Here is a 16710-nt window from a genome sequence, read left to right on the forward strand (position 1 = left end):
GAATGACATAACAGAAATAAAAAACACATTGGAAAGTCTAAATAGCAGAGTAGAGGAAGATGAGGACCGGACAAGTGAATTAGAAGATAGGGTAGAAACAATCAACAAATCAGAAAACCAAAAAGAAAAAATAATTAAAAAACAGGAAAACAGATTAAGAGAACTGTGGGACAACTGGAAACATAATAACATTCACATCATAGGAGTCCCCGAACAAGAAGAAAATGATCAAGGGTTAGAAAATATATTTGAATAAATAGTGATAGGAAAATTCCCTAATTTGGTGAAGGAAGAAGGCATTCAAGTTCAAGAAACACAGAGAGCCCCAAGTAAGAAGAACCCAAACAAGCCAACACCAAGACACATAGCAATCAAACTGCCAAAAATTAAAGACAAAGAGAGAATCCGAAAAGCAGCAAGAGAAAAGCAACAAGTTACCTACAAATGAAACCCCATAAGGCTCTCAGTTGACTTCTCACAAGAAACAACACAGGCCAGAAGGGAATGACATGAGATAATCAAGGTCATGAAAAACAAGAACCTGAATACAAGACTACTCTACCCAGCAAGGCTATCATTCAAAATAGAAGGTCAAATAAAGAGCTTCTCAGACAAAAAAAAAAAAAAAAAAAAAAAAAAAGGCTAAGAGAACACATTAGCACCAAACCAACGCTATAAGAAATGTTAAAAGGACTGCTGTAATTAGCAGGAGAAATGGAAAGAAAAATAGAACCACACTAAACAAAAATGGCAATAAATAGGTACATATCAATAATCACCTTAAATGTAAATGGATTGAATGCTCCCATAAAAAGACAGAGTAGGTGACGGGATAAGAAAGCATGACTCATCTATGTGGTGTTTACAAGAGACCTACCTCACAATAGACTCACATAGATTGAAAGTGAAGGGATGGGAAAAAATCTTCCAAGCAAACGGAAATAAAAAAACACTGGGGTAGCAATACTCATTTCGGATAAAATAGATTTCAAAATGAAGACCAAAACTAGAGACAAAGAAGGCCACTACATAATATTGAAAGGATCTATCCAACAGGAAAATATAACCTTGATAAACATATATGCACCCAATATAGGAGCACCACAATACATTAAAAAACTTCTGGAGGACTACAAAGGAGAAATTGCTAGTAATACAATCATAGCAGGGGACTTCAACACCGTGCTGACATCACTGGATAGATCCTCTAGACAAAATATTTGCCAGAACACAGACACTCTAAATGAAACCCTAGACGAAATGGATTTAATAGATATCTACAGAGAATTACACCCCAAAACTACAGAATTCACATTCTTCTCAAGTGCACATGGGACATTCTCAAAGACAGAGCATATGTTAGGGCAAAACTAACACACTACCAGTTCAAGAAGACTGAAATCATATCAAGCCTCTACTCAGATCACATTGGCATAAAACAAGAAATCACTTGGAAGAAGAACATACAAAGACATTTGAACACATGGAAGCTAAATAGCATGTTATTAAACAATGAATGGGTTACCATGGAGATCAAGGAAGAAATTAAAAACGTCCTGGAAACCAATGAAAATGAAGACACAACAACACAAAATCTATGGGATGCAACGAAAGCAGTTCTGAGAGGGAAGTTCATAGCACTACAGGCCTATCTCAAAAAAAAAAAAAAAAAAAAAAAAAAAACAAGAAAAATCTCTACTAGACTATCTTACCTTACAACTTAAAGAACTAGACAGCAAATAAAAAGAAACCCCAGAGCAAGTAGAAGGAAGAAAATAGTAAAGATCAGAGCAGAAATAAATGACATAGAGTCCAAAAAACAAAAACAAAACAATTCAAAGAATCAATGAAACAAAAAGCTGGTTTTTCGAGAAGATAAACGGGATTGATGGACCCTTAGCTAGACGCACCAAGAAACAGAGAGAACCCAAATACACAAAATCAAAAATGAAAAAGGAGAAGTAGCAACAGACACCACAGAAATACAAAAGATCATTAACAACAACTATGAACAATTATATGGCAACAAATTCGTCAATCTAAGTGAAATGGACAAATTTCTAGAAACACAGAGTCTCCCAAAATTGGAACAGGAAAAGATATAAAACTAGAACAGACTAATAACAACAGAAGAAATTGAAGATGTGATCAAGAATCTACCAGCAAACAAAAGCCCAGGCCTGGATGGCTTCACAGGGGAGTTTTACCGAACATTCAAAGAAGAACCAATACCCATTCTCCACAAACTATTTCAAAAAATTTAAAAAGGAAGGCTTCCAAACTTGTTTTATGAAGCCAGCATAATTCTAATTTCAAAACCAGAAAGACTCTACAAAGAAAGAAAACTACAGGCCAATATCCCTGATGAACATAGATGCCAAAATCCTGAACAAAATACTAGCAAATCAGATTGAGCAATACACCATAAAAATTATCCACCATGGCCCTGGCCGGTTTGGTTCAGCGGTTGGAGCATCGGCCTGCGGTCCTGAGAGACCCGGGTTCGGTTCCCGCTAAGGGCATGTATCTCGGTTGCAGTTTGTCCCCGGCCCTGGTCGGTTGTGCGGGTGGCAGCCACTCGATGTGTCCCTTTCACATCGATGTTTCTCTCTCTCTCTCTGTTTCTCTCTCTCCCTCCCACTCTACCTGAACAAAAAATGGAAAAATGTCCTCGCGTGAGGATAAAAAAAAAAAATTATCCACCATGACCAAGTGGGATTCAACCCAGGGATGCAAGGTTGGTACAATATTCCCAAATCAATGAATGTGATACACCACATAAATCAAATAAAGCATAAAAACCACATGATCATCTCAATGGATGCCGAAAAAGCCTTTGAAAAAATCCAGCATCCATTTCTGATAAAAACGCTCAGAAATGTGGGAATAGAGGGATCAAATCTTGACATATTAAGGCCATATACAAAAGACCTACAACCAACATCATACTCAATGGGCAAAAACTAAAAGCACTTCCCTTAAGAACAGGAACAAGGCACGGAGGCCCACATTCGCCACTCTTGCTTAACATAGTACTAGAAGTCTTAGCCACAGCAATCAGACAGGAAGAAAAAATAAAAAGGATCCAAATTGGAAAGGAGGACGTAAAGCTGACATTATTTGCAGATGACATGATACTATACATAGAAAACCACAAAGACTCCAATAAAAATTTACTAGACTTAATAAATGAGTTTGGCAAAGTAGCAGGATACAAAATTAATGTCAAGAAATCAATAGCATTCTTATACACCAATGATAAACTCACAGAAAGAGAAACTAAGAAAACAATCCCATTTACAATTACATCAAAAAAATTAACATACCTAAGAATAAACTTAACCAAAAAATGTAAAGGACCTATTCACAGAAAACTACAGGTCATTGAAAAAAGAAATAGAGGAAGATATAAAAAAGTGGAAGCATATACCCTGTTCATGGATTGGAAAAATTAACATCATTAAAATGTCCATATTACCCAAAGCAATCTATAGATTCAATGCAATCCCCATCAAAATACCAACGACATACTTCACAAAACTAGAACAAATACTTCAAAAGTTCATATTGAACCAAAAAAGACCTAGAATAGTCACAGCAATCTTGAAAAAGAAGAACAACGTTGGAGGAATCACATTACCAGATTTCAGGTCATACTACAAAGCCACTGTAATCAAACAGACTGGTACTGTCACAAGAACAGGCACATAGATCAATGGAACAGAATTCAGAACCCAGTAATAGACCCAAGACAATATACTCAATTAGTATTTGACAAAGGTGGCAAGAGCATACAGTGGAGTATGGACAGCCTCTTTAATAAATGGTGTTTGGAAAATTGGACAGCTACATGCAGAAAAATGAAACTAGACCATCAACTTACACCCTGCACAAGAATTAACTCAAAAAAGATAGAAGACTAAATGTGACTCATGAATCCATAAAATTCCTAGAAGAAACTGTAGGCGACAAAATTTCAGACATCATACGCAGCAGAATTTTCACTGATACATCAACTAAGGCAACAGAAACAAAGGAGAAAATGAACACATGAGACTACATCGAACTCAAAAGCTTCTGCAAAAGATACAATTATCAAAATGGAAAGGCTACCCACTGTATGTTAGAGCATAATTGCTAAGGATATATCAGATAACGGGTTAATTTCCAATATATAGAGTGCTCATACAACTCCACAAAAGAAGACAAAGAACCCAATTAAAAAATGGGCAGAGAAACTAAATACACACCTCTCCAAACAGGATATACAAATGGCTAAGAGACATATGAAGAAATGCTCAACATCACTAATCATCAGGGAGATGCAAATTAAAGCAACAATGAGGTATTACCTCACGCCTGTCATAATGGCTGCCATCAACAAATCCTCAAACAACAAGTGTTGGAGAGGGTGTGGAGAAAAGGTGACTCTAGTACACTGCTGGTGGGAATGCAGACTGGTGCAGCCACTATGGAAAACAATATGGTGTTACCTCAAAAAATTAAAAATTTAACTCCATTTGACCCAGTGATCTCACTTCTAGGAATATACCCTAAGAAGCCTGAAGCACCAATCAGAAAGAATATATGTATCCCCATGTTTGTAGCAGCACTATTTACAATAGCTTAGATCTGAAAACAGCCCAAGTGTCACCAGTAGACGAATGGATAAAAAAGCAGTGGTACATATACACAATGGAGCACTACGCAGCTGTAAGAAAGAAAGATCTCTTATCCTTTGAGACTACATGGAGAGACCTAGAAAGTATCATCCTAAGTGAAACAAGCCAAACAGAGAAAGACAAGTATCATATGATCTTACTTATTTGTGAAATATAATGTACATAACAGTCTGAGGAATGGGGTAGTCCCAGAGACATGGAAGTGGAGTACAGACTGACAATCCCCCGCAGAGGGGGTGGTGGGGGAGAGATAATCCACAGAACTTATATGCATGTATGCATGAACAGTGGACATGGACAACAAAGCTGGGGACAGGGCAGGGAGGGATTGGGAGGGAGGAATCAGTGCAGGGAAAAGGAGAAACATCTGTAACAAAAATTATTAAAAAAAAAAAAAAAAAAGACTGGAACTGTGCGGGGTCACTCGGGATATGAAAGGCACTCAGAGATTTTTCTGAGTTGCAGCCACGCAGGACAATGGCCATCTTACACATTCCCAGGGCTCTGGGGAGAAGTGGCAGCTCCTCCCTCAGAGATTCAACCCCACCCTTGTGGGCCATTAAAACACAAATTGAGGCTCATTAACAACCAGCATCTGCCCCATCACTGGGAAATCCTCTTACACCCGAAACCTGAGGTAGTTTTTCATTCAACAGAGAACCCAAGGCTCTTCAAATAACTACAACTAATACCCTCCAGGCAAAAAGCTAGAGTATTACTGAACCATTCCTGGCCTTGCAAATCTACCCAGGAATGTAAGACACGACACTGGAGTTTACTGATGAGTCTCCCCATGCTCATCCAAACCCAGTACAGGGAACCACAAACATCAAAAGACCAACATCCACTGAAAAAATGTGGCACCCTCCAAAACCCACTGACATATCCAAAATGGTGAATCAAAAAAACATCCCAAATGAAAAAATAAGAGACGTCTAATGAACATGACATAAATAAAATTCAGTTAAGGAAGTTTTCAGAGGTTGAATTCAGAGCCATAATCTTGAGGAAGCTCAACAGCATGAGTAAGGACATCAACACCATGAGTAAAGACACAGAAACATTGAAAATCTACCAACTGGAAATAAAAAACAACCAAGAAGATATGAACAATGACATAACAGAAATAAAGAACACATTGGAAGCAGTAAAGAACAGAGTAGGGGAAGCTTAGGCCACATCAGTGAATTACAAGACAGGGTAGAAAAAATCAACCAATCAAAAAACCAAAAGGAAAAAAAACAACAACAAAAAAAAAAACAGGAAGACAGCTTAAGAGAACTGTGCGAAAACTGGAAACGTAATAATATTCACATCATAAGAGTCCACAAAGAAGAAGGAAATGATCAAGTGTTAGAGAATATATTTGAAGAAATAGTGACAGAAAACTTCCCTAATTTGGTGAAGGAAGAAGGCATTCAAGTTCAAGAAGCGCAGAGAGCTCCAAGTACAAAGAACCCAAGCAGGCCAACACCAAGACAAAAAGTAATTAAAATGCAAAAAATTAAAAACAAGAGACAATCCTAAAGGCAGCAAGAAATAAGCAACAGGTTACCTAAAAAGGGAACCTTCATAAGGCTATCACCTGACTTCTCAACAGTAGCACTATAGGCCAGAAGAAAATGACATGAGGTAATCATAGTCACAAAAAACAAGAATCTGAATCCAAGACTACTTTATCCAGCAAGGCTACCAGTCAAAACAGAAGGTCAGATAAAGAGCTTCCGAGACAAAAAAAGGCTAAGGGAATACATTAGCACCATCACTGCAAGAAATGTTAAAAGGACTGCTGTAATTAGTGGAAGAATCAGGAATAAAAGTACAACCACAATAAAAAAAATGGCAATAAATAAGTAAATATCAATAATCACCTTAAATGTAAAAGCTTTGAATGCTTCAATAAAAAGAAACAGAGTAATGCGTAGAGGATGTGAAAATGGAGGTGGAGTGAATAGAAGCAATGCAGGCAATCTCCCAGAACCAAACGAAAATTACAACTAAAATAAACACAGAATAAAGCAACAGAAAAGCAGCAGGACAGGACCATATAACCAGGGACACTGGCAGGATCTGTGAATGTGTGAGAGGGTGGCGGTTTGGGAGCCTACAGACAGCAGCAGTCTCAGCTGTGAGCAGCACCCTTGGGGAATAAAGACCAAGACAGCCGGGACAGAGGGCTAAAACAGCTAAAGTAACTCACCTGGGGGCTATGAAAAATGAAAGGCAGACTGGGCTGAAACTCTGTGGGAACACACGGGATTTGGAGTGCACTCAGAGTTTTTACTGAGTTGTGGCCACAAAAGGTGGTGGCCAGTGTGCTCCATTCCCCAAGCTGTGGGGAAAAGCACCAGCACCACCCCCTCAGAGATTCAGCCTTTCCCAGGTGAGGCAAAGAAATGCAAATTGAGCCTCATTAACAACCAGCATCTACCCACTCTCTGGAAATCCTGTTATGCAGAACACCAGGGCTACATTCCAAGGCACTGAGTAACTGAGACCACTAGCCACCAGGAAAAAACTAGAGGATAACTGAACCTTTCCTGGGTTTGCAAATCTACCCAGGAATGTAAGACTTGACAGTGGTGTTTAACGTGGGCCCACCGAGGCTCATCCAAACCCAAGAGAGGAAACCACAAAGAGCAGAAAACCTACACCCCCAGGAAAAATATGGCAGCCTCCTCAAAAACCCACTGAGACAGCCAAAATGGTGAAACAAAGAATAAATCCCAAATGAAAGAACAAGACAACTCTATGGAAGATGAGAACAATGAAATGCAGCTAAGCAAATTATCAGAGGTAAAGTTCAGAGCCATGACCTTGAGGAAGCTCAACAGCATAAGTAAGGACATCAGCACCATGAGTAAAGATATAGAAACACTGAAAACCAACCAAATGGAAATGAAGAATGATATAGCAGAAATAAGAACACATTGGAAAGGATAACCAGCAGAGTAGGGGGAGTTGAGGACTGGATCAGTGAATTAGAAGACAGGGTAGAAAAAAATCAACCAATCAGAAAACCAAAAGGAAAAAAACAATTAAAAAACAGAAGACAGCTTAAGAGAATTACAGGACAACTGAAAATGTAATAACATTCAAATCATAGGAGTCCCCGAAGAAAAATCATGGGCAAGGGTTAGAGAATATATTTGAGGAAATGGTGACAGAATACTTTCCTAACTTGGTGAAGAAAGAAGGCATTCAAGTTCAAGAAGCAAAGAGAGCCACAAGAAAAAAGAACCCAAAAAGGCTCACACCAAGACACATAGTAATTAAAATGCCAGAAATAAAGAAGAAAAATTATGGGCAAGGTTTAGAGAATAGATTTGAAGAAATAGTGACAGAATACTTTTCTAACTTGGTGAAGAAAGAAGGCATCCAAGTTCAAGAAGCAAAGAGAGCCACAAGAAAGAAGAACCCAAAAAGGCTCACACCAAGACACATAGTAATTAAAATGCCAAAAATAAAGACAATGAGAGAATCCTAAAGTCAGCAAGAGATAAGCAACAAGTTACCTACAAAAAAAAAAACAAAAAAAAACCAAAAAGGCTCTCAGCTGACTTCTAAACAGAAACACTAGAAGCAAGAAGAGAGTGGCATGAAGTAATCAGTCATAAAAACAAGAATCTGAATCCAACACTACTCTAGCTAGCAAGGCTATCATTCAAAATAGGTCAAATAAAGAGCCTTCCAGACAAAAAAAAAAAAAAAAGACTAAGGGAATATATTAACACCAAACCACCACTGCAAGATATGCTAAAAGGACTGCTCTAATTAGTAGAAGAAATAGAAAGAAAAATAGAACCACACTAAATAAAAATGGCAATAAATAATAAATATGAATTATCACCATAAATGTGAATGGTTTGTATGCTCCAATAAAAAGACACAGAGTAGCTGACTGGATAAGAAAGCATGACTCACATATATGTTTTTTACAAGAGACCCACATCAAAACAAAGGACTCACAGAGGTTGAAATTGAAGGGATGGAAAAAAATCTTTCAAGCAAACAGAAATGAAAAAAAGCTGGGGTACTCATAGCTGATAAAGTAGATTTCAAAATGAAGACCATAACTAAAGACAAAGAAGACTACTACATAATATTGAAAGGATTGATCCAATGGGAAGATATAACTTTGGTAAACATATATGCACCCAATATTGGAGCACCAACATATATTAAAAATATTCTGGAGGATTTCAGTGGAGAAATCAACAGCAATACAATCATAGCAGGTGATTTAAATACCCTGCTGACATTACCGGATAGATCTACACAAAAAATTAACAAGGAAACACAGACGCTAAATGAAGCCATAGATCAAATGGATATAAGAGATATCTACAGAGAATTACACCACAAAACTGCAGAATTCACATTCTTCTCAAGTGATATTTTCAAAGTCAGACCACATGTTAGGGCACAAACTAAGTCTCTACAAGTTCAAGAAGATTGAAATCATATCAAGCATCTTTCAGATAACAATGGCATGAAACTAGAAATCAATTGCAACAAGAACATGCAAAGATATTTGAACACATGGAAGCTAAATAGCATGTTATTAAACAATGAATGAGTTACCATGGAGAACAAGGAGGAAACTAAAAACTTCCTGTAAATCAATGAAAATGAACACACAACAACACAAAATCTATGGGATGCAGTGAAAGCAGTCATGAGAGGGAAGTTCATAGCACTACAGGCCTACCTCAAGAAGCAAGAAAAATTTCTAATAGACTATCCAACCTCACAACTTAACGCATTAGAAAGCAAACAAAAAGAAAAACCCAGAGAAAGTAGAAGGAAGGAAATAGTAAATATCAGAGCAGAAATAAACGACATAGAGACCAAAAAAAAAAAAAACAATTCAAATGATCAATAAAACAAAGAGCTGGTTTTTTGAAAAGATAAACAAGATTGATGAACCCTTAGCTAGACTCACCAAGAAACAACAAATAGAATCTAAATACACAAAACCAGAAATGAAACAGGGAAAATAGTAACTGACACAACAGAAATACAACTAATCATTAAAAAATATTATGAACAATATATGGCAACAAGTTTGACAATGTAAGAAAAATGGACAAAATTCTAGAAAGCCTTAGTCTCTGAAAACTGGACCGGGAAGAAATAGAAAACTGGAACAGGCTAATAACAACTGAGGAAATTGAAGATGTAATGAAGAAACTTCCAACAAACAAAGCCCAGGCCCGGACGTCTTCAAGGGGTTAGTTTACCAAACATACAAAGAAGAACTAACTCCCATTCTCCTCAAACTATCTCAGAAATTTCAAGAAGAAAGACGACTACAAACTCATTTCATGAAGCCAGCATATTTCTAATTCAAAAACCAAAAGAAAAGCCACTACAAAGAAAGAAAACTACAGGCCAATATCTTTGATGAACATAGATGCAAAAATCCCAAAGAAAATCCTAGGAAATCTGCCCTGGCCAGTTTGGCTCAGCGGTTAGAGCATCCGCCTGCGGTCCAGAGAGACCTGGGTTCGGTTCCTGCTAAGGGCATGTACCTTGGTTGCAGTTTGTCCCCAGCCCTGGTTGGTCGTGCGGGTGGCAGCCGCTCGAGGTGTCCCTTTCACATCGATGTTTTCCTCTCTCTCTTTCTCTCTTCCTCTCTCTCCCTCCCACTCTATCTGTACAAAACATGGAAAAATGTCCTCGGGTGAGGATAAAAAAAAAAAAAGAAAATCTTAGGAAATCAGATCGAAAATCCTAGGAAATCAGATCAAGCAATACATCAAAAAATTATTTACAATGACCAAGTGTGATTCATGCCAGGGATGCATGGCTGGTACAATGTTTGCAAATCAATAAATATGATACAGTACATAACCAAAATGAAAGATAAAAACCATGTGATCATATCAATAGACATGGAAAAAACATCTGACAATATCTAGCACCCATTTCTGATAGAAACGCTCAGCAATGTGAGAATAGTGGGACCATATATCAACATAATAGAGACCATATATGAAAGAAATACAGCCAACATCCTACTCAATTGGTAAAACCTAAAAGCATTCCCCTTGAGAATTGGAACAAAAAAGAAATGCACACTTTTGCCACGATTATTTAACATAGTACTGGAAGTCTTAGTCACAGCAATCAGACATGAAGAAAAACTAAAATAGATCTGAATTTGAAAGAAGAAAGTGAAACTGTCATTATTCGCAGATGACATAATATTATACATAGAAAACCCTAAAGACTCCAACAAAAATCTACTGAACTTAATACGAGAATTTGGCAAAGTAGCAGGATACAAAATTAATGTCAAGAAATTAACAGCATTCTTACACACCAATGATAAACTCACAGAAAGAGAAACTAAAAAAATTCCCATTTACCACTGTGGCATAAAAATTAAGAAACCTACGAATAAACTTAACGAAAGAAGTAACGGACTGAGTTGCAGAAACCTACAGGACATTGAAAAAAGTAATAGAGAAAGATATAAAACAGTAGAAACACATACCATGTTCATGGATTGCAGGAATTAACATCATTAAAATGTCCATATTACCAAAAGCAATCTATAGATTCAATGCAATCCCCACCAAAATACCAAGGACATATTTCAGAGAACTGGAACAAATACTTCAAAAGTTCATATGAAACCAAAAAAAAAAACAAAAAAACTGAATAGCCACAGTGATTTTGAAAAAAAAAAAAAGACAAAGTAGTTGGGATCACTATACCGGATATCAGGTTTTACTACAAAACTACAGTAATCAAAACAACTTGGTACTGGCACAAGAACAAGTACATAGACCAGTGGAACAGAACAGAGATCCCAGAAATTCACCCAAGACAATATGCTCAATTAATATTTGACAAAGAGGGTAAGAGCATACAGTGGAGTAAAGACAGCCTCTTTACTAAATGGTGTTAGGAAAATTGGACAACTACATGCAAAAAAATAAAACTAGACCATGAACATACACCATACACAAGAATAAACTCAAATGGATATGAGACTTAAATGTGACTAATGAATCCATAAATATACTAGAAGAAACAGTAGGCAACAAGATTTTAGACATCATATGCAGCAGAATTTTCATGGATACATCACCTAAGGCAACAGAAACAAAGAAGAAAATGAACACATGGGACTACATCAAACTAAAAAGCTTCTGGACAGCAAAAGATACAATCATCAAAATGGAAATGCAACCCACTGTATGGAAGAGCATAATTGCCAAGGATATATCACATAAGGGGTTAATTTCCAAAATATAGAGGGTGCTCATACAACTCAACAAAAGGCAAACAAAAACCCAATTAAAAAATGGGCAGAGGAACTAAATAGACACCTCCCAAACAGAACATACAAATGGCTAAGAGACATTTGAAGAAATGCTCAACATCAATAATCATCAGACAGATGCAACTTAAAACAACAATGAGTTATCTCCTCACACCTGTCAGAAAGGCTGCCATCAACAAATCATCAAATAACAAGTGTTAGCGAGGGTGTGGAGAAAAGAGACTCTAGTACACTGCTGGTGGGAATGCAGACTGGTGCAGCCACTGTGGAAAACAATATGGTGTTACCTCAAAAAATTAATAATTGAACTTTCATTTGACCCAGTGATCCCACTTCTAGGAATATACCCTAAGAAGCCTGAAACACCAATCAGAAAGAATATATGCACCCCCATGTTTGTAGCAGCACCATTTACAATAGCTAAGATCTGGAAACAGCCCAAGTGTCCATCAGTAGACGAATTGATCAAAAAGCAGTGGTACATATACACAATGTAGTACTATGCAGCTGTAAGAAAGAAAGATCTCTTATCCTTTGAGACGACATGGAGGGACCTGGAAAGTGTCATCCTAAGCAAAACAAGCAAAACAGAGAAACACAAGTATCATATGATCTCACATATTTGTGAAATATAATGAAAATAACAGTCTGAGGAATGGGGCAGTCCCAGAGATGTCATTTGGGTACAAACTGACTATCCCCAGAAGAGGGGGTGGGGGGAGAGGTAAACCACAGAACTTAGATGCATGTATACATGAACAATGGACATGGACAACAAAACTGGGGAGAGGGTTGGAAGGGGGAATCAGTGGGGGGGGGGAGAGAAACATCTGTAACAAAAATAAATTAATTAATTAAATAAAATTTAAAAAAATAAAAAATGGGCAGTGGACCTAAATAGACACCTCTCCAAACAGGACATACAAATGACTAAGACACATATGAAGTAATGCTCAACATCACTAATCATCAGAGAGATGCAAATTAAAACAACAATGAGGTATTACCTCACACCTGTCAGAATGGCCGCCATCAACAAATCATCATACAAGTGTTGACGAGTGTGTTGAGAAAAGGGGACTCTAGTACACTGCTGGTGGGAATTCAGACTGGTGCAGCCACTATGGAAAACAATATGGTGTTACCTCAAAAAATTAAAAATTGGACTTCCATTTTACCCAGTGATCCCACTTCTAGGAATATACCATAAGAAGCCTGAAACACCAATCACAAACAATATATATACCCCCATGTTCATTGCAGCACTATTTACATTAGCTAAGATTTGGAAACAGCCCAAATCTCCGTCAGTAGAAGAATGGATTAGAAAGCAATAATACATATACACAATGGACGACTATGCAGCTGTAATAAAGAAACATCTCTTATCCTTTGAGAGGACATGGCGGGACCTGGAAAGTATCACCTTAAGCGAAACAAGCCAAGCAGAGAAAGACAAATATGTCATGATGTCAGTTATTTGTGGAATATAATGAACACAACAGTCTGAGGAACAGGGTAGTCCCAGAGACGTGGAAGTGGGGTACAGACTGACAATCCCCAGAACAGGGGAGGGGGAGATAAACCACTGAACTTATATGCACCATAAGTTCATGTGTGCATGAACAATGGACATGGACAACAAGGCTGAGGACAGGGCAGAGAAGAAGGGGGTGGAGCAATCCATGGGTGAAAAAGGAGAAACATCTGCAACAAAAATTAATTAATTAATTAATTAAAAAACTCAGAACATATTTTAAATCAATTGCCTCTAAAATTTGCTTAAATACTCAAAGGAAAAGAAATGTGGATAAAAAACATCAACCTCCAACCCAAATCCCTTCATATCGCTTTGTAGGTACAACAATATGTCTAATTGGTCTCAAAAATTCATGAATATTTACAAGAAAGCTCTACAGCTCCTTCACAGGTCATTATGAGCTCCTCCAAGAAATTCTGTTTTCTTTATTAAGGTTGCAGTTTGAGACAAAACCTATCAGAACTTAAAAATACATTTAGGAGTGGAACAATAGGTTTACAGTTGACTATGTGAAACACAGTTCATTCTTGTATTATTTTTTATTAATTGTTTTATTTTCCATAGCAACAACTGTAAACCTACTTTTCCCCACCCCTTTATATATCTTTTGACACAACAATTTAACTTATAGGAATCCACCCTACAAATCTTTAAATTCTTTGCCAAGTTACAAGTATAAGATGTTTACTGCTGAATTGTTTGTAGTAGCAAGGTACTAGAAACAACATACATGAACTCCTATAGGAAGTGGATGATACAAACAGAGTTTGTTTATAGTATATACAGGATTTACATAAGGCCCATAAGAATCACAGAGGTTAATCTGCCTTCGATAATCTCAAAAATATTTAAAATTGGTAGACTTGGCAGAAGCAGAGAGAGATCTAAAGTAGAAAGATGGATAGTAAGCTCCAGATCCACAGGGAGAAGAAACTATGGTGACATTTTTCTTCACCATTTGAATGTGTCTTTCTTTAAAAATTAAATCATTGGGGTCACCTAGAAGCTAAAAGAAGTGGTCTGAGTGGAAAGGATAAGGACTAGCTCTGTTGGCTAATGTATTTTAACCTCAAAACTGTAAAAGGAAAAATAGTGACAAAATTGTCCTCTCTGCTATGAAGTCCAGCTACTGCTGAAGTCATCGTTATGGAGCAAATTGACTGAAGAGTGAAATTCATTTTTTTAACCCAACTGTATAGAGATGTTTAAAAACTGTTCATCCACCCTGGTTGGTGTGGCTCAGTAGATTGAGTGTCTGTCAGTCTCATGGACTGAGAGGTCCTGTTCCATTCCTGATCGTGGTACATGGCCGAGTTGCGAGTTTGATCTCCAGTACGGGGCATGCAGGAGGTGGCCAATTGATATTTCCCTCTCACATTTATGTTTCTATCTCTCTCTCCCTTCCTCTCTCTCTAAATAATCAGTAAAAATATATTTTTAAAAAAATAAATGAAAACTACTAATCCATGCTTAAAATGAAAGGAACATGTAGTACAAACACACAGAACATTGGGTGAAAAGTGAAACTGTATTTCAGCCGGGTGGGCTTTGGTGGCGGGAGAACAATGTGGCTACCAGTCAGGAAAACTCAGAGGTTATCATGACTTGACCTTTTTATTAGTGACTGGGCCAAATTAGGAAAGGAGACATGAAGGAAAGTAGAGAGAAGATTAAGGAAAAGATATTATTTCTTTTTCAAACAGGAACTTATTTTGAGTATTGCATATGCCCTATTTATACCTAATATATTTTGACATATCTGTGTTCAAGCCAGAGCCATTTAATTCCTTCCTCTGTGCCAAAGGGCAGCCCTCCTTTTGGGCTCTGCTCAAGAACACAGTTTCACTATGATATGTCAGAGAATATCATAGTGAATTGATTGATTGTAAAATAAAATCACAGTATGCAATCACTGAAAACTTACTGCATTAGAGGAACTTGGGAATTCACCTTTTAAATATCTGGTAAGGCTATTTAGTGATTGGCTACCTAACTGCTGAATTTCCCCATTATGTCTGTAATTTCTCTTTCACCACAGTTTAATAAACCTTGCTCTAAATCTTCATGCTACATTTGAATTTTTCAGTTCAGTAGATGTAAAACTTCTAGACATATGAAAGAGGCTTACAAGTAGAAGAGCTCTATTTTAATGCAGCTAATATTAGACCCTTGTAATGCAACTTTATCCAGTCTTCCATTTGTGTCAACACACCAGTGGTTCAACAAATGAAAAGTTTCCATATAATCAAGAAAAAATGTGTTCATCATCTGATCACTCACCATGGAATAATAATTCTTGGTAAGTGGAGTAGTTTCAAATCCTTTGATAGCCTTGGGGGAGAAAGGTCTCTCTGTAAAAAAATTTAATTGTGTTAATATTATACAAGTCTAAAATGAACATTTTATAACAAAGGTCAACTAAAATACTACAAATATTTTCAAGTGGAAAGAACAATGAAAATGTACATTCTTAAACAAGAAACTATAATTTTACCAAACTACACATGGTCAAAGTTAGAACTTCTTGTCCAGGCCCCTCAATTCTTGAGGGGGAGAATAAGATAAGAAATTAAGGTCTAGCTACTTTAATGGCAGGGCTGGAACAAGAACTTCACTCTCAGTTTGAGTTTGTTCCATTCAATTTATTCAAAACAGATAAGCAAAACCAACATTAACTAAATGCATATTTGTAATTTACAATACAAGTGTAACTTAGAATACGAGTGTAATATAAATAATAGCAGCTATCACTTCCTAGGGCTATCTACTGTGCCAAAAATAAAATAATCAAAATATATAATACACTGAAAACTAGCAAACTCTCTCTCTTTTATGCATCATTTTAATATTAGTACATTATGCTGTAAAATGCTACCATTCTTTTACAAAGTTAATTTTAGCTATTAAACTCCTGACTAAGAGATACCCTAGTACATTCTTTCTTTTAAAAGGAAAACCAGTTAATAAAAATACAAGACATTGATGATAAATGTTTAAGAGTATCACTACATACTATCTTTCCTACCTTCATTTTCTCCTTTGCTTCATTTTGTTTTATATTCCACTTTTATCTTGCTACATTGTATGCCATTTTAACCTCTTTTTGAAGTATAGGGAAATATAAATAACCAAATAATATAACATCAGGCCTTGATTTTTCCTTTTAAAAATATTTTCTAATTTTAAGTCCA

At 36.8% G+C, this 16710-nt stretch overlaps 1 protein-coding gene across 2 annotated transcripts in view; it reads right to left on the reverse strand.

Moving 5' to 3' along the window:
• ARHGEF6 (Rac/Cdc42 guanine nucleotide exchange factor 6) overlaps positions 1–16710 on the reverse strand; it is a 293880-nt gene that overhangs the window by 179247 nt on the left and 97923 nt on the right. For both annotated transcript variants that reach the window (XM_036270036.1, XM_036270035.1), the window contains exon 6: positions 15800–15870. In XM_036270036.1, coding sequence (XP_036125929.1) covers positions 15800–15870 — 71 coding nt within the window. The remainder of the gene's footprint in view (positions 1–15799; positions 15871–16710) is intronic.

The sequence above is a fragment of the Molossus molossus genome, unplaced genomic scaffold (genome assembly GCF_014108415.1).
Source record: "Molossus molossus isolate mMolMol1 unplaced genomic scaffold, mMolMol1.p scaffold_m16_p_2, whole genome shotgun sequence".
In the NCBI taxonomy this organism is placed as follows: domain Eukaryota; kingdom Metazoa; phylum Chordata; class Mammalia; order Chiroptera; family Molossidae; genus Molossus; species Molossus molossus.